General features: G+C 56.2%; 1 protein-coding gene across 4 annotated transcripts in view; it reads left to right on the top strand.

Annotated features, from left to right (window-relative positions):
* The window catches only part of SNX8 (sorting nexin 8), a 35041-nt gene continuing 7926 nt past the window's right edge, over nt 1-27115 (top strand). The window contains exons 1-8 of one of the 4 annotated variants that reach the window (XM_064478755.1): nt 1-111; nt 18565-18755; nt 19555-19672; nt 20800-20838; nt 21182-21303; nt 23123-23203; nt 24248-24408; nt 24904-25036. In XM_064478755.1, coding sequence (XP_064334825.1) covers nt 18-111; nt 18565-18755; nt 19555-19672; nt 20800-20838; nt 21182-21303; nt 23123-23203; nt 24248-24408; nt 24904-25036 — 939 coding nt within the window. In that variant the 5' untranslated portion in view covers nt 1-17. Of the gene's footprint in view, nt 112-6075; nt 6344-18564; nt 18756-19554; nt 19673-20799; nt 20839-21181; nt 21304-23122; nt 23204-24247; nt 24409-24903; nt 25037-27115 lie in introns of those variants that run through there. The other 3 variants (XM_064478754.1, XM_031471287.2, XM_031471285.2) reach the window with 3 other exon arrangements.

Here is a 27115-nt window from a genome sequence, read left to right on the forward strand (position 1 = left end):
ACGTGACGCGCGCTCACATGACTGGCGGCGCGATGGACCCGCTGCCCGCGGCGCCAGTCGCTGCTGCTGCTGAAGCGGAGGCGGACGAGGAGGGTGACCCGCCCGCGGCAGGTACGGCAGGCGGCGCCCACCAGGGCACGCGCGCGTCTCTGGCCAGCGCCCCGGGGCCCCGCGGCCTCCGTTTCTCTTCCCGTCCCCGACGCCCAGCGCCCCGCGGGGTCCCCCCTCCTGCTCCCCAGTCCTGCGCCGACGCCCAGGAGGGTGCGTGGCTCCGCGGCCCAGAACCCGAGCACCTGTCCGGGGTTGCACCTCGCCGCGCGCGGCGGCCCGCGTCTCCCGGGACTGCCCGGGCCCCTGGGGGCCGCAGGGCCCGCCCGCCCCGCGCTTCCTGAGCGCCAGCCCGCCCGCCGCGTGGCGCCGTCCCTGGACCTGCCCGGCCTTGGCGAGTGCTCTGGCCGCTCGGGACGTGCGTGTTCTCATCCCGCGCCCGCCGTGTTTCTCCATAAGTGCCTTTGTAAGTGGATGAGCTTGAACACCGAGAAGCATGCTTGAGGCTTGGCTTTTCTAGGATGTCCCTGTTTAGTTGGCACCCACTCCAGTCCTCTAACTGGAGAGTAGGTGTAAGTGGGTGTTGGTGTGAGTTACTGCTGCTGCTTGGTGGTGGTGGGGGGCAAAGGTTGGGGACTCCGCAGGGGGGGAGACTGTCAAGGTGTCCCTGAGGAGGCCATACTTAACGTGAGTTCTGAAGGGCTGCGAGGCAGTTGATTCGTTGGGGAGAAAAGGAGGCGGGAGTGGAGTGAAGCGGCAGGGGGCAGGGGCGGGGTGGGGTGGGCAGTGCATTGGACCGGCCTAGTTGACGTGAAGACCCTGGGTGAGTCTGCGTCCAGACGGCAGACCCCACTCCCACTCCCAATTGGTCTTCATTAATTGTTTTTTTCTTTTCACTTGTAGCTGTGTAAGGGGAAGCACGCCATGGCTCTTGCGCATTGTTAGAACATTGTGTTCATAAGGTCACACGTTTGAACCCAGCGTGCGGCAGTCCCCCCACCTCTACCAGGGCCCCAGACCGAACTCCCTGACTGGGTCACACTTGGAAATTCCAGGCAGTATTTGGGTGGGCCAGCCTCTTCCTCTGAGGATGGTGAAGGGATTCAGAGCTGCTGGTGGGGCCTCAGGGTCTCTGTAGTTATAGGGTCCGCACTGAGCATCTCCTGCAGGACGCGGCTGATGGCTGCCGCTCGAGACTGCAGTTGGCCGTCCTTGGGGCCGTGGTGGTTTTACTGGGGTGCTCGTGGTATCACCGTGAAGCGCTTCTCAGCTTGTTGAGCGCTTTCCTTTAGGTGGTGAATCTTAAAGTGGAGTTCATGGACCATTGGGACGTAGCCTGCCCTTTCGTTCCATTTAAGTCCTTGTCATCGTGTGAGGCAGGTGAAGGAGTCGAGGAGAACTTCCCCCCACACTGGGAAAACTAAAACCCAGAGGCAAGTGACTGGGCTGAAGTGGGCATTGTTAAGGGGGCACATCGTGGTGGGGACTGTGGTTGGATGGGGCTGGAGTCTGCAAACATAAGCCTTTGGAGTGTATTTTATCCGAAGACGGTATGTGTAGCTCTCACACTTTGACAGAGGTTGATTGTGGCTGTTGAAGAAGCCGTGGCTCATGGATGTGCAAGGAACTTCCTCTTTGCTGGTGCTCTGGCCACACAGCCAGAGCCCGCCATCAGTGCTGGTTGTGGGGACCGGGGCGTCTAGGTCTTTGTAGTGCCTTTGGGATTGTCAGAAAAATGGGTTGTGTTCACTGTAGTTTTCAGCCTGAAGAGTCTTATTATATTGTAATTCCATGAAGCTGCAGCCGTGAATGGTAACTCCCCTCCTAAAAATTTAACTTTCAGTTATGTAGTACATGGGCAAACACATTTTCTTTAAAAAAAAAAAAAAAAGACAGAACATTATAGATTAAAACCTCGCCCTTCTTGCACTCACCCCCTCTGCCCATTTGGGGATGGATCCTCTCGTTCTGCTTTCCTGTTTTGTACATCCGTGTACTGGGATGGCAGACGCCTTGTGCATGTGTGCCAGTGTTTCCCTAGGGCCGTGGGTTAGTTTCCTACTGGTGCTGTAACAAATGACCACAAACTTAGTGGCTCAAACAACAAAAATTTGTCATCTTACAGTTCTGGAGGTCAGTAGTTCAGAACGGGTTTCTCTGGGCTAAAATCCAGGTGTGGGCAAGGCTGTGTTCCATCTGGAGGCCCCAGGTTTGATTCCTGGCCTTTTCCAGCTCCCGATGCCTCCCACATTCCCTGCCTGATAATCCCCTTTCTCCAGCAGCTGTGGGCCACAGCTCTGTCACGCTGTCATCTCTCTGACTTTCTTGTCCACTTCTTCCACTTTTAAGGACTGTCGGTGTTACATTAGGCCCACCTATAATCCACATCCTCGCCCTATTTTGAGGTTTGCTGATTAGCAACCTAAATTTCATCCACACCTTTAATCCCCCTTTTGTACGTAACCCAGCAGAGTCACGGGTTCCAGGGATTAGGATGTAGGTGCCTTTGGGGGTCATTATTCTGCCCACCACAGGTAGATACCCTCAGAAGGGCATTGTTGGGTCACAGGTTTGCTCATTTTTTGTTTTAACAAAAACTGACACGTTATCCTCTCTGGCGGCCTGTGATGGCAGTGCAGCCTTTTCATGGAACTGCATCAATATTAAATGCTATTTAAAAAATTTGCTTCAGAATTAAAGAAATCAAGGACGTGTTTTGTTTGTGATTCCTTCGGTTGTGAGTGGGATTTAGTTTCTTACAATACTTTCGCCTTGTGCGGCCGCTCTGAGCGGTCTGGTCTTTTGCCGTTTTTCTTACGGGATTGTCTTTTCCCTTTAATTTGTAGCAGTTCTTTTTGTATTTTGAACATAAACCCTTTGTGGATTTTATATGAAAATTATAACCATCAAAATGCCTGATTGGCTGGCACACTCTGCTTCCTGACCGTGCAGGATGAGAGTTTATTTCAGGGCCTGTTTTGAGGCTCTAAAGCTCAATGTTTGTGACTCGGAGCTGCAAAGAATGAGTAGGGCACGTGCTTGATCATCTGATCTGATCTGGGGATTGCGTCATCCAACGATAAAAATGTGGACGAGTTACCGCCATGCATCCTAGCCCGGCTGCCCTCCAACCCTCGGACCTGCACTTGGTCTTAGAACAAGGGAGAATCAGCCTCAGCCCTGTCGGAGCGCCTCACGGACAGCAGGCGCTACAGGCGCCTTACTCGGTTGGGAGGCTCTGAGCCATCTGTCGTCCCCGACCTGGGGACGCCTCCTGGGTCCCCGTGGGGTCGGGGCTGAACTCTGCTCGCCCTCCGAGCCTCTGCACCGCCGGCTGCCTGGGCGATCTCCCTGCCCCGGTGCCCCGGCCGCCAGCCTTGCCGCGGCTGCTCTGCCTGTGCACATGGGTCAGAACTCATCTAGCTGTCGCTTAAGATGTGTGCCTGTGACAGTGATTAAATTGCACCTTAAAGTACCGTCTGGCCTAGGGCGGAAAACCTTCCTGCCCACCCCCTCCCTCTGTTACACATGTTGCCGTCAACTCCTGATGGGCAGAAACTGTTGTTTTTCATTACATCCCAGTATCTAGAGTAATACCTGCCGTGTGGAAAGGGCTCCTGGGTTGGAATAGAATTGCATTTTTATGATACGTGTTTTTTAGGATAGTACCTACCACATTTTAATTTCATAACAATGGTAGCTCTGGGAATGTTATCTACATTTGTGTTAATGTTCTCTGAGCTCTGTCTCTCTCTCTCTCCCACACACAGATATTTGCAAGGTAAAGTGTGTCAACTTGAAGAAAGAGGAACTGAATCACTCCCATGTAGAGCAGATTTTGCCAGAATTTGTGGTTAGCAAGAGAGTGATGTGTTCTGGCTGGGGGAATTCTGTCTTGGTTCATTTTTTCTTTCCTAAGAAAAACGCATCACAAAAAGATGTTTGGCCCACTGCGTGCTGGGGGAGAGGCTGGAGGGGTGAGATGCAGGGCGGATGTGCACAGCTTCGTGGGGCCCACGGTGTATCTTAAGAGGAACCGCCCCAGCAGTTAAAACCTGGAGTCCAGCAGGCAGGTGGCCTGGACCTGCAGGAATTCAAGGAGCGCGACCCTTGACCGCGATACCCTACGGAGAACAGGTGTTCTCATCCTTTGAAGGTTTTTATTGTAGAATCATTAAGAAATCATAACGAGACCAGGTATCAGTGGGAAAACCTCACATGGGACTGACTGGTGGGCGCAGGAGGGCCCCAGACGTGTTGTGAATTGAGCTCTGGGGCAACCTGAGGCCCCACCTGTCCCTGTTCTGTGCCGCTGGGTTGTGGGCGAATGTGTGTGCCGCTGCGGGGGGTGTGTGGGGGGGTCTTCAGCGCTGTCTCCCAATCTGGAGTTTGTAAGCTAAGCGAAGTGTAAAGTGAGATTTCATGGTGTTTGATTAATTCCAGGGAAGCTCGTTAGGGACTGGAGGTCTCTCCGAGAAGCTCACTTACGTTGTTTTCCAAGAGTCTTTTGCAACCTGCTCTGTGCCAGCGAAGTTCCCCACTGTAGGTGTTAGGAGTGAGTTGCGAGCAGACAGGCAGAATTTCGCGTTGTGTGCGGCTTGGCTCTTTGAGGAGAATGTTGCTGTGCAAGTGAGAGGACCACAGACACAGACATTTTACAGAAGAGAAATCACCTGTGGCCCCACAGCCACTGCCTCTAAGCGCATCTCCTTGTTCCTACGCCTGCGCTTTTGGCGCAGTTATGTTTTACAGCCTGCTTGTTTCACTTGACTGTGTTCTCCACTACTCGAAACACTTCTCGTCATTTTTTATTTGCTGTCTGCATACTAACGCATCAAGGAACATCTGTTTGTGCTTCTGAGGTGCTGATGTCATTAAATGTAATCCTTTCACTGGACTCAATATGAAGAATTGCCCTGATGCCTGCCCTTCGTAAACAGAGCCTCTCTCCTGCTGGACTAGTTCTCCAGCCTGGAGGCGGCTGCTGCTGGTAGCCGTGCCTGTTGGATCGGTTTCAGTCAGCTCAGTTATTAGGCTCTTAGAGCCAGGGACATGTCCTCAGATGACCTCTGCGATGTCCTGTTTTGTGACCTTTTGCAAATACTGAGTCCCTTCACCCTGCGCTGAGGGTGCCCAGAGAAGCCGGACAGAGAAAACATACTGTGTGGCTCCAGTTGATAAAAAGTTCGAAACCATGCAGAATTGGACTCTGCTGTGTGGGGCTGCCCACACAGGTGATAGAATTGTAAAGCCCAAGGGAAATGGCATGAAAATGGGGCTGCGGTTGCCTCTGGTGGGAGAAGGGAGCATCTGCAGCGTATGCAGGACAAGGGGGCTTCAGGACCCCAGTGGCCTTTTAATTTTTGACCTGGGTGGTGGTTCCACGTGTGTTTGAGGTATAATTTTGTTAAACTCTCCGTAGACATTTTATACCCTTTTGTGTGCGCACATGTGTGTCTGTTTCACAGCGGAAGTGTTTGGGGAAAACCTGCCGAGATCCCGAGACGTTAAGTGGACTTGCTAACAACAGTTTGATTTGACAAGCAAAGGTGGACGCTAGGGATCTTGTGGTTTTTTTTTTTCCCTTTTTAGTTTAATTAATTTTTTTGTGGAGGGAGGTAAGTAAGTAACTTTTTGTTTTTTTATTTATCTTTCTTTAATGGAGATGCTGGGGATTGAACCCAGGACCTTGTGCATGCTAGGCAATGCGCTCTACCACTGAGCTATGCCCTCTTCCCTGGGGATCTTGTTTTAAAATTGTTTTGCAGCGATTTTGGCCTCAGTTTCCACTCTGTAGCTCGTACTGGAGTTAATATTGATGGAGTGAGGTACAGGTTTTGTTCTATCAATGTCCACTCCTGACGGAGAGTCTCGCAGTTAATCAGCAGCAGGTCCCCGCCTCGCCTGTTTCCCGTGTCCCTAACCGGGTATTGCTGGTGCTGGCCCAGCCCGCCGGCGGGTCCAGGTGTGCCAGCGGCCCCGGGACCAGCAGGAAGGAGGACTCTGATGCAGGGCCACGGGCATCTGTGCTGGCAAACGGGGATGCCTGGGGGCCGCACCTGCCGTTGGAAGGAGCCTCCCTTTGGCAATCTGTCTGCCGGGCGGGAGTCAGGTGACACTCCTGACTTAGTCCGGTTAATTATCTTGAGAACCGGAATTTCACCTCCCAACTCCTGCGAAATTCCAGTCCAGGCTGGGGGCCCGTCGGTCTTCCAAGAACTGGCCTCTCTCTGCTGGGGTTTTGCGTTAAAGGGAGATTTGAAATCGCATTTTCAGCTCTTCAGGATCCGAGAAGGTCTGTACGTGTGTGGTTCTTTATCTCGGGGTAACTCCACTGCTAATTGTCCTTCGGGTAGGCAGTGAGGGAGGGAGTCTCGTGGAAGTTTCTGCAAGAGGTTAAAGTTTAACTGTGCCCTGTGGAAGTGGGCTTGTTTCCCCAGAGAGGGACCCTGCACGGGGTACAGAGTGTTCCCGTCTCCTGCCTCCTCCTTGGCGGGGGAGATTTCTGTTCAGGGCCGTCTTTGCGAAGTGGTCGTGGTGCGCGGGTTGCACCTGTCAGAGCACCGACCGCGTGCCGGCGCGCCTGAGCCCTCCCAGTAATGCTGCGCGGTGAGTGGTCTGGCAGCCCCTGCTTCACAGATGCGGGGACTGGGGCCCGGGGGCGCCCGTCCCTCGCCCGGCGTCACACGGTGAGCAGGCGGCGGGGTGGCGGGGCTGGGAGTCACACCAGGCGTCGGCTCTGGGATGGAGTGGCAGGTGTCCCCTCCTTGCCGTGGTCGACTTAGGTCCCGTCTGTCGTGGGCCCCTTCAGGATTTGCTGAGGACTGCTTCCCCCAGCCCCTCCCAGGACTCAGGTCCTTCCCCCCAGAAGGGCTTTTTGAGAGGGGCGGGTTCTGGGTGTCTGATCCCACGAGCACTGCCCGGGACCCTTGTGAGGTGTCCTCATTCTCTTTTTCAAAAATGTTTTTTAAAATTTTATTTCACTTAAGTTGTCTATTTCTTATTCTCTCGGGCCAGCCAGGGTGCGTGTGTCAGCCCCGCGGCGGCGGGGAGCCTGTGTGTCCAGGACCAGCCCTGCCGCACGTCTCCTGGGCACGCTCCGTTCCGGCTGGGGAGCCGGGTGTGGCCCAGGCTCCTTTCCAGCGGGGTAGGCTGTGAGGCTCTCAAACAGCAAATCGCACGTCCTGTGAAGTGTGGTCTGCGTTCCCCTCGCCTGTATAAGAGTTCAGATGGTCCCAGTGAGCCGGTTTTGGAGTTTGGGGGAGTCGGGCACTGGTTGAGAGTCTGGCTTCCTCTGCCTGGAGAACCAGATCCCCACGCTCAGAGCAGAGGTGCTTGTGGGGGAAATGGACTGCATGCTTTTCTTTCTGTGACATTTTTCACAGTCCCTGATTTGTTCATGCCAGTTTCCGAGGCGTTCCGTCTCTGGAAGGTCAATAAATTTCTGTTAAATGGCTTTAACCATATGTCAGTTGGCTTATAATACCGGGTGGCTGCTTGGTGTTTTAATAGAAGGACCGAATTAGGTTGCGAACACAAGTTCTCCATGCAGCCATCACCGGAATGGAGACACACTCAGTCCTGTCAGATGTTTTGGAACATGTTCATTTTCATGTCCCAAGATCCTAGAAAACTTGAGTCACTGTCAGACCGAACCAACCAGATCCAGGAGGAGGGTTAAAAAAAAAAAAAAAAAAGAACAAAACCAAAACCAGATTGAATTGAGTTAAACAGAGAAGAGGATTCTTTTTGGAACTTTGAACTTCGGCTTCGTCAGTTATTCCAAGATTTCCTGAGTTAGTTAAAATAGTATTCCTTTTAAACCCTGAAAAGCCCCTGGGCCTCTCCATGCATAAACGTTCCAAAAATGAGAGACCCAGGAGGCTTTTTGAGAAACAGGATGGGCCCTTTCAGAATCAGGTTTGGTGAGACTCTTGGGGAAGCAGGGCCTGGGGGTTGCCCGGCGGTTCCTCTCTCTCTGATTTGAGTCAGAGGAAGTCATCTGATAGGCGACTGCTTTCGGCACCGGGCCCCGGTTCTGTGACGTCCGATGGAAACACACCAGTATTTTTTCCCCTTTTGTGGTTTGGTTTCTTGCATCTCCCTTGGGAAGGACTAGCCACTCTGAGCTGGAAAAGCCCTACCTGTGTGACCATGAGTGGTTCATGTCCCCGGAGGTCCCAGGGTGGCCGTGCTCCGTTTGGGATGACCGGCGGGCCCCAGGGACTCGAGGGAGCGTGGCCCTGGCCAGCGTTCGCTCGGACTGAGGCTTGATCTGGGAGTTAGTGTCTGGTGCACACGTCCTGTGACGCTGTGTGCTGTGCTCAATGCTGACGTATGTATATGTAAGTTCTTGGAACCAACCAGTAATGTAGATGGTATTGTCCCCATTTTAGAGATGGGAAGACTGAGTGCAGAGAGGTGAGCTGCTTGTTCACAGTCACAGAAGAATTGAGGATTTGCACCAAGTCCATCTGGCCTCTGCCCCAGGCACGGGGCACTCTGTGTTTTGGGTGTCGGACGAGGCCTGGGGAGTTAGGGAGGGAACACGGGGTCTGGTGTTATGGGCAACCTGGTGCATCGCCTGCCTAACTCTGTGACCTCGGGCAGGCTGTGCTGCTGGCTGGGCCTCCAGTTTCCATGTCTGAAAAATTTGGTCACGGTGCCTACTTGCAGTGTTTTCAGGATGAAGGAGATATTATGGAAAGCACCCAGTGAGGTTCAGACGCAAAGACGTGCCACCGGTCAGGGTTCTTGCTTTAACGGCGGTCGGTACTGCCCACAGCTGCCAGGTGACCGTCGTCATCCTGGCCTTTGAAGTCATGGGAAGAGTAAGGGGAAAAGCGTGCTTGTTTACGGGGAACTTGGTGGTTTCTTGTCACTCGGTGGCTGCTTCTGCCTCGACTGACTTGCGGCTTCACGGCCACGTGGACCCCAGGGAGGTCCCCAGGGTACTGAGCACGGCTCCTCGCGGTCTCTGTGGCGACATGACCAGCTGGACTTTCCTTCTTGAGCCTGAAACCCAACCAGAGGATTTCCCAGGGGGTGGCTTTTCCTGCCGTAGGGGACACCTCCGCTTGAGATGGCGAGTCAGCTGTGTTCCCGGCACAGTGCTGGGCTAGGACACGCCTTCTGTGGTCCCCAGAGCTGCAGAGAAGCAGGATTTCATAAAACACTGTCAGAAGCTTTCCTGAGGTGTAATTCACATTGTGTTGTACGCACATCACATGTGTAAGTTCACCCGTTGCTCGCGTACAGGCCGGTGGCTTGTGGCGCCTCCCAGCAGTCGGGCAGCCGTCGCCACAGCTGACCGACGCGCGTCCGCTGCGTCCCTGCAAGGAGCCCGGTGCCCGTCAGTGCTCGCCCCCCCATGCCCCTCCCAGCCAGGCAGCCGCTGGCCTTGCTGTCCGTGTAGAAATGCATGTTCTGGGAATTTCCTGTGAGCAGAACCGTATAACGTGTGGCCCTTCATGGCTGACTGCTCGTCAGCTTAAACGTCTTCAGGGCTCGTCCGTGCCGTGGCGTGGGCCGGTACTGTGTTTCTTTCTCCGGCTGAGTGGCGGTCTGCCGCGCGGCTGATTCCCATCTCACTTGTGCCTTCATCAGTTGATGGACGTTTGGCTGTTTCCGCGCCTCGGCTCCGATGACTAAGGCTGCTGTGGACACTCATGTGTGTGTCTTTGTGTGGGTGTTGGGTTTCACTTCTCGTGGGCACACACCTCGGAGTGGAGCCACTGGTCGCGGGGCGGCCTGTAGCCTCCTGGGGAGCTGCTGGGCTGTCCCACAGCAGAGCACGAGGTTCCGACTACTCCACGTCCTCACCAGCACTTGTCGCTGCCTGTCTGTCTGACTGTAGCCACCCCAGCGGCCGGGCATCCTTCCAGGTGCTCATTGGCCTTTTGCGTGTCTCCTTTGGAGAAAGGTCTGTTCGGATCCTTTGTCCATCTTTAAAATTAGGTCATTTATCTTTTTTTTAAAACTCAAGTTATAAGAATTCTTTGAGTATTTTTAAACCCAAGGCCCTCATCGGATACGCGGTTTACAGGCGTCTTCTCCGTGTCTGTGGGTTGTCCTTACACGGTCTTGACGGTATCTTTTACAGCACAACAGGCTTTATTTTGATGAAGTCCCAGGTGGTCTGTTTTGTTCTCTTGTTGGTGCTTTTGGTGTCATAACTAACAAGGTGTTGCCTCACCCATGGCCGTGAAGATTTGCCCCTCAGTTTTCTGCAGTGTTGTTGTCTTGGCTCTTATGTTGAGGGCTGTGCTCTGTTTTGAGTGAGTTGTGTGTGGTGGGAGGAAGGGGCCTGGCATAACTCTTTTGTGTTTCGAAACCCAGTTGTCCATTGTAAAACACGCCTGGGTGCACGTGCGACGTGCCACCCCTGTGCTGGGCAGTGCTAGGAAATCAGAGCTCCCTGAGGAGCTGGTGTCGTATGTGGGAAAAGCTCATGAACGAGGTGGATTTCGGAAGCTCAGCTGGGACTTTCGAGCCAGCCGCGAGAGGATCCCCTGGGGGTGCAGGGGACACTTCACTGCTGAAGGGGTGTTTGACTCGAGCTTTGGAGACTGGGAGGGATTTGGTTCGGAAATTTTCAGCTAACACCGGAGGGCTTGGAGAGACCTTAAGAGATTATTTGTGTTTTGCTTCAAGGTAAAAGCACTTCAGCCGCTGCAGGAAGATGAAGGATGTTGTTCTTTTGCTGTGTGGGTTGCCTGTCCATGTGACACCTTGCAGCTTTCTCTAAATAGGGTTTTTGCCTTCTGTTCTTCGGGGGATAAGTGGATCGCGCAGCAACTTGGCAGAGGCCCTGTGGGGGTCGGGTGACACTGCCAGCGTGAGGATGTCACCGCTCAGGGCTCTGTGTGGCCACACGCGTTGACAGCCCTTCTGTGTGAGCTGCTGCTTCTTGCTGCAGCTCGCTGGGGCCTGGGGCCTGTCACCGGAGGGACCTGAGTGAGATTTGTTGGGGCAGGAGGGCATGGGATGGTTACCCTGCTCAGGAAAACACCGCAGGCCTTGAATTCTGTTTTGTGTGTGTGTGTGTGTGTGGGAGGTAATTAGGTAGGTTGGTTTATTTATTTAATGGAGGTGCTGGGGATTGAACCCAGGACATCATGCATGCTACGCACACCCTCTATCACTGAGCTACACCCTCCCCACTTACAAGTTCTTTTTTTTCTTTTTCTTTTTTTAAGTGGAGGTACTGGGAATTGAACCTAGGACCTCACGCACGCTGAGCACGGGTCCTCCCACTGAGCTACAACCCCCACCTGGCCTTGAATCCTTGATGTGGCCTTTTTGCTCCTGTGAACTCGATTCCTTCTGTCCGTCCATAAATGCTTACTTGAGCACCTGCTGTGGGCTGGGCGCTGTTCTTGGCTGTCGGGACACTCATCGTGACCAAAATAAACGAAGGCCTGCCCTCACGGGGTTGGTGTTCTCACAGCGGGACGCGGACACGCGTCTGTCACAGCGTCCGTCGGTGACACGCGCCAGCGTGCTGGGGCGGGGACGCAGGCGGCTGCTCTCTGAGCAGGCGTTGCGGACAGGACCTGTGTGAAGACCGTGTTGTGCTACAGCCCTGCGCGTGGGGTGAGTGATATGCAAAACGTGCATGGGTGTGTGCGGGCTGGAGGGGTTTTCTTTCAAAATGTTGTAATGTTACATAAAGCAAGTTGTTTAAAGACAGGTAAACCTTCAGATGTCATGAAATTGAGCTGTGCCGAAGTTGTGTGATGGAGCTCCTGAATTGGTGGCAATGAGAAGCTGGCTGGCGACAGGTCAGCGAGGGCGAGCTGCCTGCCGCTGGGGCGGCCCTGCGTCCTGGCGTCCGGGGCCGCCCCAACACTCCCTGGCCGCCGGGCCGCTGGATTCCCCTTCCTGACGCCGCGGCCCCGCTAAGGGAGAGGAAACTTCTGCTTCCATTTCCTGAGAACAGTTTGCTGGTTTCAGAATAACAGAGTAGCTCAGAGAAGCTTGCAGTCAAAGGCAGAAACCGTTCCAGGAGCCTGAGAAGGAGTATTTGGGTTGGAAGTTGAGGGCATTTGCTGACCCCGCTTTGTGTGGTTTCGGTGGGCAAGTTGTCCAGAATGTCGTTGGTCCCCCACCTGATGAAAGAGTGCAGCAGCGTTTACGAGCACCTGCTCCTGGTCAGGTGTGGGGCCCGGGCCTGGGCGAGGCACTGAATCCCTCGCTCCCTCTGCTCGCCCCATGACAGTGGTTCTCAGGCTGGGGCCCCGGACCTGCGGTAGCGGCTGGAAGCGTGTTGGAAAGTCACATTCCTAGGCCCCACCCTGGACTCTGGGAGCAGCGCCCAGCAATCTGTGTTTTTCCTAACTGTAAAGTGTATACCACGTAACATTTAGTAACTGTTTCTGGGCGCACAGCTCTGTGGTGGGAGGCACACTGTTCGCAGTGCTGTGCCGCCTCAGTGCTGTCCAGCTCTGGAACTTCATCTCGCAGACCTGAAGCTCTGTCCCTGTCGGACACTCTCTCCCCGTCCGCTACTCCCCAGCCCCAGGCACCCACCACCTGCTTTCTTTTTCCATGGATTTGCTGTAGGACCCTCACAGGAGTGGAATCGCAAGGTGTCTGTCCTTCTGTGTCTGGCTTGTTTCCCCGAGCATCATGTCCTCAGGACTCATCCATGATGTAGCAGGTGTCAGGACTTCCTGTTTAAGGCTGAATAATATTCCACTGTACGGATGGACCACACTTTGTGCGTTCACGTGTCAGTGGGTAATTCCAACTTTTGGCTGTTGTGAATAATACTGCTATGAACATGGGTTTGCAGACCTTTCTTCAAGTTCCTGCTTCCAGTTCTTTGGGGTATAGGCCCAGAAGTGGGATGGCTGGATCCCATGGTGATTCTGTATTTAAGTTTTTGAGGAACTGCTGTACTGCTTAACACAGCAGCCGTGCCGTTTTTACTGCGCCCACCAGCCGCACAAGGATTCTGGTTCCTCCACATCCGTGCCAACGCCTCTTTCTTTCCTTCTCTCTTCGTTAATAGCTGTCTTACCATCCGTGTGTGGTGGAGCCTGCGGGTGATCCGATACAGGCTCGGTTTGGAGACTTCAGCTCTGTGACCACCACGTCTCGCCGGTCCTTGTCCTCCCGCATTCTGACGGGCCAGCGGCTGAGGGCGGCAGTGGTGGCGGACCCGTATGGCGGTGGAATGCTGAACTTGGAGTCCACCCTGCAGCTAAATGGGGACAGTAGGGACCTTCCTCTCTGGCTGCTTTTGGGGAGCCTCTCATGGCTCGAAAGGCACTTTCCACTGTAGGGGGCTCTCTGCTGGCAGGGAGGACCCCTGGGGTGCTTTGGCTGAGCAGGGTGAGGGGGATCTCCACGTGCTTAGTGCAGCCCCACACTTGGGCCAGTGAGAATCGGGGGGCCCCCCTGAGAGCGGCTGCCTGTGCTTGCGGTGCAGCAGCTCCCGGTCTGTGACCCTGCGTCGCTGTGCTGAGATGAAGCAAGGGCATGCCAGGCAGCGGGGTTTATTGGGCACATCCTGTTTGTTTCCTGGCGAGGACGGGCCCCAGATGTTACTGCTGACCCTCCGGGTGCGTCCCGGTGGCAGGATCCCTGCCTGAAGGCTCTGATGGACGTGTGCTGGGAAGGATAGTTTTTGGCTGCATTTGAAGTTTCATTACTTTGAGTTTTGGATCACCGACTCAGAGAATCCCAGAATGTCGGAGCTGAACGGATATTAAATACTGCTCATTGGCCATTTCCCTTTGCGTGCTGCAGAGGGGCAAAGGTACTTGGGGTCACACAGTGTGTTGGTGGCTGGCCTGGGAGTGAGCCAGCTCCCTGTCATGTCACCCTGGGGCCAGAGGAGCGAGATGCCCAGAGAGGCCCGGTCCATGCGGCATGCGGGGCCCTGATCTGTGGGCCAGCGGGAGCCCAGGGCCTGACACCTGTTGTGGGGAGCACGTGCTAAGCTGTTCTCAGGGACTTGCAGAATCTGTTGGGACGGGAGGCGAGGTTTCCTGAGTGTTTCCGGGAGCTGGTTATCCTCAGCTCTGCTGTCCGTTCCCACGAAGGCTGTGGGTACGAGCTGGTGTTAGCCCAGGGCTCTTGGCCTGTGGGGCCGAGCCCCTCCCCGGCCCAGCGTCAGGACAGGGGATGGCTCTTCAAGGCCAGGGCTTCCGACTCCAGGTGAGCCCCACGGTAGAGCCTTTTGTGCTGGAAGGGTCAGAGCAGGGGTGGAGGCCCATCCAGGGATGTTGCCATAGTCAAGGCTCAGAGGGTGATGATCGGGCCCAGGGCTGGACATCCTCACCCCCAGCTTACTGAGTGTGAGCTGAAAGCTCAGAGGTGGTCACTCGCTAGGCCACATAGCTGGGAGTGCTGGACGCTGGATGTCAGCCCACCTCAAAGGTGAGAGTCCCTCCTTTGTCCGCAGCCACCTGTGCGGGCCTGGCTGGCCTCTCTTGTCTGCTCTGAGCTGAGTGGTCGCTGCGCTGGCGTCGAGCGCATCTTCCAGGTGCTGGTTTTAGGAGGCTCCCTTGGTAAGAGTGGTGAAGTCCTGCGGTGAACGTGACATTTACTCCTGGAAAGCCAGAACTTTGGCCCTGCTCTTCTGCCCTTTCCTCAGCGTACGGGCCATCCCAGGACAGCGTCTCCTGTCTCAAATGTCCTTTCCCCCTTCTTTCTCATTCTTAAATTTTTTTTTCTTCAAAAATATGAATGTCCTAGTTCAGTAAATTGATGTTTGGGATTCCTGGCTTTCTTATCTTTGAAACTTCTGCAGAGGGGTTAAGGTGGTCGGGAGTGGTGTCTTTGCTTTAAAACGCCTTTTGCGTTTAGTCTTTTAAGCTCTCCAGCGATCGGAGTCCGGATTCCTCAGCCACACGAGATCACTTGGGAATCACCGCTGAGCTCACACTCTGCCTTGGGGGTTATTTTCATTGTCAGGGAAGTCACAACGTGTTCCCCATTACGCGTGTATTCATTTTAATCTTACATAACGTTTTTGATAGAGACCTCTTGACCCGCCTCTAACCCGAGAACGCGGGTGCCTTCCCTTTCTTTACGTCATCTTTCACTTCCTTGGTCAGAGTCATTCCTGAGTATTTTATTTTTTTGGATGAAATTTTAAAAGGGATTGTTTCTTTACTTTCCTTTTCCGAGAGTTCATTGTCTGTCAGTGTGAAGAAATGCCTCTGATTTCTCAGTGTTAATCTTGTGTCCTGCGACCTTGCCGAGGTCTTCTCTCTTCAGCTCTAGCAGTTTTTGTGTGGCGCCTTTAGGGTTTTCTCTATACGGTATCATGTCATCCGCATATAATGACAGTTTTACCTCTTCTCTTCCAATTTGGGTCCCTCATTTCTTTTTCTTGTCTAACTGCTGTGGCTAGGACTTCCAGTACTACACTGAATAGAAGTTGGGGAGAATGGGCATCCTTGTTGGTTCCAGATTGGTGCTCCTCCAGTGATCTTGCCCCCGTTACTTTTATTTTTCCTCTATTTTTTTTTTTTAATATTAAGTAGGTATTTTCCGGTGCACTCTTCGCATGCCCTCACTGCTTTGGTTGCTGTACTTTTGTTGTGATTTTGTTAGTGATTGCCCTGGGGGTTACGGCTAACCTTCATAACAGTGTAGCTTGGATGAATGCTGTTTGATTTCAGTAACAGATAAACACTTTGCTCCTGTGAAACTCCACTCCTTCTCCCCCTTCTGGGCTGTTACCATACAGATTACACCTGTACCAATTACATGCCCATCAAAACAGATATATAGTCATTGCTTTATAAAGTTGTCTCTTAAATCAGCTCAAAAGAAAGGGTTTCAAGTGCAGAGCACACGAGTGCTGCCGTCTGTGTTTACTAACGAACGCAGTACCTCTGCGGGTGTGCTTTGTTTCCCACGTGGCTCCTTCCCGCTGGGGAAGGCCGGCTGGTGAGGGGTTTGCTTTGGTTGTGGAGGGACGGTTTTGCTGCGTGTAGCATTCCTGGTTGCCCTCTTTGCCTTTTGGCAGTTGGAATGTCATCCCACTGCCTTTTGGCCTCCATCGGCTGTTAATCTCAAAGCAGATCCTTTGTGAATTTTTTAAAATGGACGTCTGGTTGATTTTCAGTGCTGCGCTAGTTTCTGGTGTGCAGCACGGTGCTTGAGCCGTGCATGTGTACATACGCTCCTTTTCATGCTCTTTTTCATTATAAGTTACTACCAGCTATTGAGCATAGTTCCCTGTGCGATGTAGAGTAGAACATTATCGTTTATTCTTTTTTTTAAAGTGTTTTATATTTTGGGGGGGAGGTAATTAGGTTTATTTATTTGTTTAGTTTTTAGTGAGAGTGCTGGGGACTGAACCCAGGCCCTCGCGCAGCTGAGCGCGCTCTCCCGCTGAGCGAGACCTTCCCCCGCCCTGGACATACTTTCTTATTTCTTTGCACGTCTTAGAAACTTTATTGAAAACTGGATGTGGCACCTCTGGAAATCAGATCCCCCTTCAGGGGTTGCTGCTGTTTGCTGCTTGTGAGCAGCTTTTCTGAACGAATTCTGTGACTTCTCTAGCGTGAGTTTCCTGTGGCCGCCGTGAGGAAGCACCACACCCGGTGCCTTAAAACAACACTCCTGGAGGCTGGAGGTCCGAGGTCCGGGTGTCGGCGGGCCGCGCTCCCTCTGCAGCCTGCAGGGGAGGGTCCTCCTGCCCGCCCCGCAGGGCAGCCGTCCTCGGCGTCCCCGGGCTGCAGCTGTGGCCGTGGCCTCCTCCCCGCGTGTCTGTGAGTCCCTGTCCCGCGTGGCCTCCTCTTCTAAGAAGGCCAGTCGCACTGGACTCTCGCCTGCTCTGCTGTGACCTTGCTGCGACTTAACTGGCCCCCGTACCAGTGACAGCACCCTGCATCGCCACCAACTTTGAGCCACTTTCTAGTGTTCTGAAAAGGTGGATCCTGACGATTTTTGACAGTGTTCTCGTTGCTTTTGTGGAGGAGAAGGTTTTGGGGGGTCCTTACTGATGTCACCTACATTTTACATTTGGAGGGTTTGTATCCTTTATATACCTGGCAGTTTACTCATTTAAAGTGTATAATACAGTAATTAATAAAAATGAAATAAAACATCTAATACAGTGGTCTGTAGTATGTTTAGAGTTGTGCAGCCATCACCACAGTCAATTTTAGCGCATCTTCTCATCCCCCCTTACTTGTCAGTGGTCTCTCCCCACCCCCGCCCCTCCATCCCCTCCCAGCCCCCCAGCAGGCACTCACCTGCTTTGCTTCTGCAGGTTCCCTTCCTGGACAGTTTCATGCAGGTGGAGTCACCCCACAGAGGCCTTTTATGACTGAGCTGCTTTCCCTCAGCATCACGTTTGCCAGGCTCACCTGCGTTGTAGCTGGAGCCACGCCTTTTTTATGGCTGAACATTGCTCCACGGTGTGTAGAGCACTTTCATGCGTCCAGTCGTCTGTCGGTGGGCATTTGGGTTCTTCCTGTCTTTGGCTCCTGTGGCCGGTGCTGCTGTGGCGTTTGTGTGCGGGTCTCCGTGTGGTGCTTTTATTTCTCCTGAGTGTGCGCCTGGGAGTGAGGTTGCTGGCCCCACGCTAACCCTGTTTCTGACATTCTGAGGAGCTGCCCGCCTGCAGCACCCACACACCTACCAGCCTGCGTGAGGGTTTTCCATGTCCTTGCCGACAGTCAGCGTCATTTCTTCTCCGGTCGAGGCAGCGTGGTGGCCCGGCTGGCACTTCCACGGCAGGCAGTGTTGCTGGGCATGTTTTCACGTGTGTCTGGCCATTTGTACATCTTTGGGGAAATGTCTGTGCCCGCCCCTGCCCACTGTAAGACTGGGCTATTTGTCTGTGTTCTCACTGGGTTGTGTGTGTGTGTGTGTGGGGGGGGGGTCCTTCGCATAGTCCAGGTGTATTTGCTTCATCAGATGGATGACCTGCAGGCATCTTCTCTGACAAAAATAAGTCTTCCCCCATTACCTTTTAGCTTTATTATTTCCCGTTTTTCCACATATTCTGCGCTCCAGTTAAGATTTTGCTTTCCCCCAGAGGTGCACTGTGTTTCCCTCCTGAAAATACAGTAAATATCAGGAAATAGTCACTCAGCAAACGTTCCTTGAGCACCTGCCGTGTGCCAGGCTCCCCCCTCGCCACCAGGACGCACCTGGGAAGAGCCACGTGAATCCCTGCCCTCCTGGATGGTGTTGGCAGGATGGTGGAGAAAATTACTTGGCCCGTTTCTTTTGTGCTAACCCCTTTCTTGAGTCTGGAGAAAAAGAGGGCCTTTTTTTCCCCGCATGTAACTTTTAAATATTTCACTTCTTTCTCTTCGCCAAGTTGCCAACGAGCCTTGGCTGGCCCTAGAGATACGGGTGTCCAAGCTGATTCATGGCGTAGAGGACATGCCCTGAGCGTGCTGGATGATGTGACCTGGGCCACAGCGGGGTTTGGCTGGGTGACGTGGGAGTCCACGTGCTGAGCCAGCAGGTGGTGGCAGTGGCCGGGGCGGTGGGGGCTCCCGCTCTGAGCAGCTGTGCTCCCCTTCTCTCCTGCAGACCCGCCAGTGCCCCAGGTCGGCGAGCAGAGGGCCCTGGACGCCGGTCGGATGCAGATGCCGCCGGGGAACCCGCTGCTGCTGTCTCTCACGCTGCAGGAGCTGCTGGCCAGGGACGTGGTGCAGGTGGAGCTCATCCCCGAGAAGAAGGGCCTCTTCCTGAAGCACGTGGAGTATGAGGTCTCCAGCCAGGTACCACCGAGCGGGGGCAGTGGTGGTGGTGGGGGATCAGCTCACAGGAAGACCTCTGCAGTGCGCAGCCCCCGGCGGCTCAGCCTGCCCTCAGCACCCCGAGCTCTTGGATCCTCTGGGGTCCTGCGTCTCAGTTTTGCCTTTTCCGTAGTGTCCTGTCGGTGGAGTCACAGCCTGCAGCCTTCCCTGACTGGCTGCTGCCCCGCAGCGATGGTAACTAGTGTAACGTGTAATATTCGAGATCGCTGCTCACGCGTGGTTCTCGTGTGAGCTTTTGTACTCGACCCCGTGGGGTTACTCTCCAGACCGGATGCCAATCTTGGGGAGCCTGCAGGCTTATCAGGGGCAGGCTCAGGGTGGGATCTGTCGGCGGTTTGTTTGAATTGCACGTCTCCGTGTTCAGCGTTTGGGTCCCCTTGAGGAGGTGTGTGCCGCCATGTTCGTGTCATTTGAAAGTGCATGTTAGGGACGCTCCTGCAGGGGTGGTTCTGTGCTCCCTTCTAAGGACCGGACGGATGCCACCGTGGCACTGAAACCTCCAAAAAGAGGCTTGTATCTTTCAGAAGATCTGAAGCAATGGGCAGCTAAGTGTGCAGTCGGAGCTGCACAGAGCTCGCCATCTGCTTCCACGCATTGAGAAGCTCAGGCCTCTCCTGTTGGTAGAGGCCTGGGAGGGGAGACGGGGAGGGCAGCGATGTTGGCTCTCCAGGTCTGTCTGGTGCTGGCAGAGAAGGTCGGGGCAGCAGTTAGCCGCGGGGCCCTGGCGTCGGGTCTGAGCTCCGTGCCCTTTGCCCTGCAGCGCTTCCAGTCGTCCGTGTATCGGCGGTACAACGACTTCGTGGTCTTCCACGAGATGCTGCTGCAGAAGTTCCCGTACCGCATGGTGCCGGCCCTCCCGCCCAAGAGGATGCTGGGAGGTAAGCGGGTGGTCCAAAGTCTGGGGGCGCAGGGAAGTGGGGGCCTCCGACCCCAGGTGCTGAGGATGGACGCCACTCTCCACTCCTGGCCGGTCTTCTTCCGGGCCCTCTGCCCCACGGGAGGGGGCGGCAGCAGGGCTGCTGGGACGTGCTAGCCTGGGGTTGTCCCAGGGTGTGGCTGTGGCTGTGGCTGTGGCTGTGGCTGAGAGCCCAGGTCTGCTACAGGGAGTGGGGGGGGTTGACATCACCTGCTGCCCGTGGCCTGCATGAACCCCCTGCTTGGTGACTGACCTGAGGGAGGCACCTGTTGTGCAGGGGAGAAAGGGTATAGCCCACTCTCCTTCCCAGAGGGCAGGGCCGGGACGTCCTGGGGCTCTGGTGGGGGGCCGGGGAGTGCTGTGAACCTGAGCAGTGGGTACCACCCCCGGGTTAGGTGGTCTCCTGCCCCTGAGCGGTAGTGCCTGTGAGCGGGGATTAATCTGCATCTCAAACGACATAAAAAACTAGCAAATGGCTGTTGGACCTTCATTGCTTCCCCTGCAGTTACCTGGGGCTAGGTGAGGGGTCACGGGCGCCTCTGGGTGGCGCTGGCCTGTCTCTGCTGGGCTTCTGGAGTGGGCAGTGCCCGCAGCCTCCTCTCAGGTCTCGTTGATCCTCACCCACGGCTCTTGTCTCAAATTCCAAATAAAACCTAATGGGAAGGCAAGTGCCCAGAGCCGGCAGGTCGGGTTTTTGCCATTTTCTAACCACCGTGAAGAGCTTTTGCCCTCACCGCTCCCTGGCCAGCTCAGACTCGGGCGCTGTGACCGTCTCCTCGCCCCACATGCGCGCACGGAGCAGAGTGTGTCACCGGAGGGCGGAGGGATGTCAGGGCTGGAGGACCAGAGATGTTTCGGGAGTGGGGTAGGCGCTCACGGAGCCCGGGCGTCAGGGCTGACTGAGGACAGGCAGGGTGTGGGAGCTGGCAGCCGCCGTGCGAGGCCTGACCGCGTGTTCCGGCTTTTATGGTGGCACGGCCCCCGTGGGTGGGCTCCTGGCGGCCTTGAGGGGCAGGGGGCCTCACCCGGCTTTTCTTTCTTCAGTAGTTTTAAGACAGTGTTTTAAATACTGTTTTCCTCTGTGGTCAGGTTTAAATCTCCTCACTGCACAGTCAGCATACGCAGAGGGTGAGTGGCAGTGAGTGAGTGGGAGCTGGGCTGAGGGGCCGTACGAGGGTCGCAGACCCACTTGTTTGTAGCGCGCGGTGTTGGCGGGGTCATGGAAGCCCGCAATTGAGACGCCGCGGCGAGGGGCCCGGTGCTGCTGAGCAAACCAGCGGGCGCCTCGGTGCTCCCGGCAGGGCCCCAGCCCAGGGCTGCTTGCAGGGGGCGGGGCGGGGGGGCTCTGTCCCGCCTTCTCCTGCGGCCTCTGGGTCTGTCTCGGCCAGACCACATGGCTTTGAGGCCTCAGCGCGGGAGGCCCCCTGGGTTCGGGCCTGGCCCGCGAGGTCACTCCGGGCTCTGCCTTCAGCCGACAGGGAGTTCATCGAGGCCCGGCGGAGAGCGCTGAAACGCTTCATCAACCTGGTGGCCCGGCACCCCCCCTTCTCCGAGGACGTCGTCCTCAAGCTGTTCCTGTCCTTCACCGGCCCCGTGAGTACCTCCCGGGCGGCCGCCCGCGCGGTCCGGGTGCTGGGCCTGAGGCTCCCGGCTCCTGTCTTCTTTCTGAAATTTGCTTTTGTCTCGTGGTCTCCCCCTCCTCCCTCTCTCAATCCCCTGGTTTGGGTGCCCTGGTGGACTCTGTCTACATGGGCCGCCGTAAATAAGATTTACTTTCTCCCCCGGGAACAGGTTGGGTGTGACTCTAAGGGGGATCCCTGGTCTGACTCTCTGGGCTTTGTGCGTCCGGGAGGAAGTGGTGTTCCTCAGCACAGCCACGAGGGTTTGAGGGTAATGCGCAGACGGCTCCGTGGTTTGGAGGTTTACAGATGAGCTGGAGACTCCAGATGTGAACAGGTGTTTAAAGGCCAGGCTGGCTTGGGTTCGGTACCACAGGGAGCACCAGCTGACTCTCCCTGGCGGAGCGGCGGGGTGGACGCGTGTCCTGGGAGGGAGCTCTGCCCCGGCCCTGGCTCCTGTGAGAAGTCAGAGCCGTGGCTTCCCCTCTCCAGGCTGCTGTCAGGCTGTCCACGAGTCAGGAAGCCGAGGCACAGCCCTTGTGCCCAGCTGAGGGCAAGATGCTGCTTGGGGGCCCCGGGTCCCCAGGGCTAAGCTCTTCGTGGGCAGAGAGGTTTCCCGGAGGGACCCTCCTTTTGGGGGCGGGTGGAGGGGGCGCCCACGAGGATGCCCCACGGTGGGATAGGCATGTCCTGTCTCCGCTGTTGGAGGAAACCCCCTTCTGAGCAGGCACCTGGTGGGGGGGGGTCTCGGCTCCCACCTCCCAGCCGCAGGAGGACGCAGAGGCCGCCTCTGCACGAGCCTGTCCCTTCCCCCCGCTCCTGGAGGCTGCGAGGGCCTTTGACCCCGAGAGCCGGCTGTGGGCTCCCCCTCTGCGATGCCTGGGCTGCCTGCCGGCGCTGCCCCTTTGGCGAGGCCGTTCCAGACATTCAGTGAATGCTTGCCTCTGAGCCGGGAGCACGGGTCTTTTGAACCCTAGGGTGGACAGGTTTCTATAGAACAGCCCTCCTTACGGCTGTGGAGGAATGTGGTGGGACGGGGGAGCTCGGCGTGGCTCGAGGATGGGGAGGGAGGCGGGGGCCGGCGGCGGCAGGCAGGGTGTCCCCGGCGCCTCCCCAGCTCCGTTTTCTTCTTTGGTAAAATGAGAGAATTGGGACAAACACTCTCTGAGGCATCCCTGAAATTCTGGAACTCCTGACCCTACACAGCTGCGTGTTAGGCTCTCTGCCTCGGTTTCCCGCGCTCTCTGTAGGGCCCTCAGCTCTGGGCATGGCGCTGCCAGGGAGCCTCCCTCCAGGGAGCAGGGCTGGGAGCCAGGGCTGGGGACCCCGAGTGCTGCCCTTCCTCTGCCCACCCGTTCTCCCCGGGCTCAAGGGCGCCGTTCTCACGGGTCCAGCCATAGGAAGGAGGAGACCTCAGCCTCCGCCTCTGCGCCCCACGTGGCCCTACCAGGACGTAATCACCCTGATGTCTGTCTGGAGTACTGGTGTCCCTGGTCTGCAGTTGGAGTTCCCATTTTTCTGGGCAGAGGTTTTCCCTCCGGAGCTGGAGCTGGCGGTGCTGCCATGACCTCGGGCCTTCCTGTCTGTGGAAAGCCCGCCACCCCAAGCTTGAGGCCGCTGGGAGGAAAATGGAACAGGAGACGAGAAGAGATTACCACTTGTGTGAAAACCTGCATAGGGAGACGCTGTTCTCTCGGGGAGGGCGGCATCCCGCTTCCTGGCGACTTGATTGGTCTGACGCCGGCTTTTCTGCGGTGGGTGGAGGCTCACGTGCTTCTCCCTCCCTTTTGCAGGATGTGCAGAACAAGCTGAAGGAGTCCGCCCAGTATGTGGGAGACGAGTTCGTGAATTGTAAGCTGGCCGCTCGGGCCAAGGTAGAGTTCTGATCTGGATGACCGCTTCCTCTGAGCCAGAGCAGTAATTGTGGCGATAGCTGGTGATGTTTAGCTTGCCCCCACCACGTGCCAGGGCCCAGGCTAAGGTGCAGCGCTCATTTTTCTCATTTAACCCTGGTTTAGACCGCTCTGAAACACAACAGGTGCCAGTCCCGTCGTACAGAAGAGGAAACAGGTGCAGACAGGCTGCCACTCGCCAGGGTCCCCAGGCGTCTAAGTGGCAGGGCCCGTACGTGGCTGAGCCCCGACCGCAGGGCCCTCCAGGCTCCTGCCCCACGTCCCGAGGTGTTTCATGATTCAGATGGACCCATGCGTGGGCGTCAGCTTTTTGGATTCCAGGGGATTGATGTTCTGGTTTATTTTAAAATCTATTTAATATGGTCTTTTTCTCAGAAGAATGAAAGCAGCTATTTGGTGGCTCTTATAAAAGCAATTCTTTCTTACACTCCTTCTCCAAACAAACGCGTTAAAACAATTCATGTTTTTTGGAGGGTGATTAGGTTCATTTATTTATTACTTTACGGAGGTGCTGGGGAGTGAATCCAGGACCTTGAGCAGGCTAAGCCTGCGCCCTACCACTGAGCTGCACTGCTGCCCCGCAGAAATGTGCTTTTGTTTTCACCTTAGTCCCTAAGGTGCCTGTTTTCAAGCATTGTGTAGTTAGTGTTAGCATCAGTAGGTAGGTAGCGGTGAAGCTGGTGAGAAGTTACTCTCGGGAACAGCCGAGGGCAGTCAGAGGCCCCCGTGCGTGGAGTCAGGCCTGCACGTCGCCGTTTTGAGCGTGAAGATCACGCTTTGTGGTGTGTACTGTGGACGTTTCTGCTGCTTCTGTGGATGAGAAGGGGGGTCCAGGGCAGGTGCTAGAGAGAAGCGGGCTTGCGGGCTGGGCTGGGACTGGGGCCTAGGGGTCTGGGCTCATTTCCCTGCTCAGCTGGTGGCGTCGCCCCTCTCTCCACTGGGTCGTCTTTTCTGAAGGCGTTTCGCTTCTGGTAACCAGAGTTCTCCTCCCTCCCCACCCGTCAGGACTTCCTCCCGGCAGACATCCAGGCTCAGTTCGCCATCAGCCGGGAGCTGATCCGCAATGTCTACAACAGCTTTTACAAGCTTCGTGACCGGGCCGAGCGCATGGTGTCGCGGGCCATCGACAGCGCTGCCGACCTCCTCGTGTTCGGGAAGGAGCTGAGGCAGGTGGCCCCGCTCGGTGGGGAGGGGTCTTTAGACTTCGGTCAGGGGCTTGGAGTGGAAAGTGCAGTGACCAGCTCCACAGAGGGAAGGAGCGTGCGGGGAGACAGGAGATGGCGTCTGGAAGAGACAAGGTGGAGGGCGTAGGCAGAGCAGCGTGGGATCCTGAACGTCTGGGTTTTCCCCGTTGTTAGAGTGGGATCTGAGAAAAGGTTCATCTGACTCGGGACAGGACGCCAGGGCTGGTCACGCTTAGAACTGTGCGTCCCAAGCCCACTGTGCACACGTCCCCAGGGGCCTCGTTGACAGCGTTGGTTCCGGGTCCTGGTGGGGGAGCTCCCAGGCCTGCTGTGGCCCGCCCTCTGAGCAGCAGGGCCTGGCTCGGAGCCGCGCAGGCCACCCTGAGTGGCTCGTGTCTGGCCAGAGGTGTGTCAGGTGGGCTGCCCGCCGGCTGCCAGGTCTGAGTGTCTCCGCCCCCCGTGTTCCTTTCCGCTCAGCACTTTAGGGTCTGACACGACGCCGCTCCCCTCCTGGGCCGCTCTGAGCAGCAGCACGTGGGGGTCCCTCAAGCAGGCGCTGAGAGGCCTGTCCGTTGAATTTGCACTGCTCGCCGACAAGGCTGCGCAGCAGGTGAGTGGGTCTGTTCTCTGTGGCACCTGCTCCGAGAACGTCCTGGGCCCGTTGGCACACGGGAGAGGCGCCTTCCGGGGTGGCCGTCGGAGTTTGGAGTCTCGAGTGAGTGGACAGCTGCTCTCAGGTCGGAACCGCGTGTCCCCATCTGTTCTGGGTGGCGTCCCACGAGCTACTTACGCTCTTCAGAGGGGCACCGATGACAGAGACCCACTGGGTTCTGGTCTCTTGGGCGTTGACTTTGCTGAGATTAGAAGACGTGATCTGTGCTTGAAATCCAGTGTTGGATGTCCCAGGATGCTTCTGGGTGGACCAGGAAGTTTCCGTTTTTCCGCCCAAGTCAGCTGGCACTCGGCCACTTGACAACTCATCAGAACGAATGAGCTCCCGGTGCCTGGGAGACTCCCGCTGCCGCTCACCCCGGGTGCCCACTCAGCCTCGCAGGGGCTTCTGCTGCCCGGCGGGTGCCGCCTGTAGAAACCTGCAGACTCCTGGTGGTGGCTGGGGATTCATCTGCAGACGCAGCGCTCGCCTCGGGGAGGGTTGTCTGGTGCTCTGTGCTACCAAACTGCTCCATGATTTTGACGTTTGCTCCCTGTTCTTGGGGAAATGGACTTTAGGCTGCTGGTAGGTGGTTTTAAATACTTCAAAATGATGTCACTGTGAGGCCTTGATGCCCGTCTCAGACTCGAAGCTCCTTGGTAACCAGCTGCAGGCCCCCAGCCACGGGCGACCTGCGGCGGTGGAACTGGGGGCTTTTCAGGCCCCAGGCAGGGCCCTCAGGTGCTGGGCGAGATGACTCTTGGTGCTGAAAAGGGAATCTGATACCTCTCTGGTCTGGAAGGCCTTGGGTTTTCTTCCCCTCTGGTCCCTCTGCCTGTGTGTTCCCTTGAGAAGCTGAGCGTAGGGCAGGGTTGGTGTCTCGGCATTGGCGCTGGGTCCGGCCCACCTCCAGGTCTGGGAGGCGCCTGCATCTCCAAGGTGGGAGGACCCAGAGCCTGGTGTCAGAGGACTGGCCGGGTGGAGGGGGCTGGCCCGTGTCTGGTGCTGGGACCTTGCTCAGGCTGCTCTGCTCCCCGTCTTTTTCTCTGTGACTAGAAACAAGGGGGCTGGACTAGATCTTGAAAACCTTTGTGTTTAAGCCTTGACCCTGTGCTCAGAGCTCAGTCTGTTAAACACACGAATGCAGCCGCTCTGTTGCAGAGCCCTGCACCCTGGGTTCACGGCTCCCTCTTGGACAGGTAACCCCGAGAGTGCGCCCAGCGGGATGGGAAGCCTGGCGTCGTTTCCAGCGTCTTTTCTGCATCAGGTCGGGTGCTGTTTCTGCCTTGAAGACGGGGTGTCAGGCATCTGACACGCTGCAGTTTGTGTTTTGAGGTTCCTCCCAGCCCCAAGCCTTAGATTCCTTACGAGTGCTGCTTTGCAGTGTCATGTCTGCAGAAGCGTGTGTCCCGAATATTCCTCCTTGTCCTTGGTGGTCTTTATGCTGATGTGAAATTAGTAGTTTTAACACGAAGCTGGATCAGACGAATGAGTGACAGGCCTTCCGTCCGTCCCGGCGAGGGGTCCCTTTCACTCCTGCTGTACAGGTGAAGGCATCCGAGGGCTAGCTCTTAGTTCTGCCCTCGCGTGTCCCAGTTCTGTGCCCCGCAGCCCTGTCAGGAGACCCGGATGACTGCGTCCCAGCCAGACAAGCGAGGCTCACAGTGGGGCTGTGTCTTATGGGATGGTAGGATTTGTGCTTCCTGTGAAGGCACACATGCTGTGCTGGTGGTTTAGGGCCTTGAATGGCGTCAGACCAGAAACGGAACCTGGTACAAATGGCAGGAGCAGGGGACCCCCTGCTGCACACCAGGGAGGAGCCTCCGTGCTCCCGTGTCCCCGGCCTGGTCGGGGGGAGCAGGCCCCTGTGGCCAGCTGGCGTTGTCCTTTCTGAGCTTAAAGCCCTGCAGCACGCCCGATACTGTCCCCTTTTCACCTTGTTTTCTAGAACCTTGGCTCTGGGTGTGGGGTTGAGTGGGGCGAGCCGCCTCCAAGCCCAGCGGGTCTGAAGGGCCCAGGGACCCCTGCGTAAGTAGC

Source organism: Camelus dromedarius, chromosome 24 (genome assembly GCF_036321535.1).
Source record: "Camelus dromedarius isolate mCamDro1 chromosome 24, mCamDro1.pat, whole genome shotgun sequence".
In the NCBI taxonomy this organism is placed as follows: Eukaryota; Metazoa; Chordata; class Mammalia; order Artiodactyla; family Camelidae; genus Camelus; species Camelus dromedarius.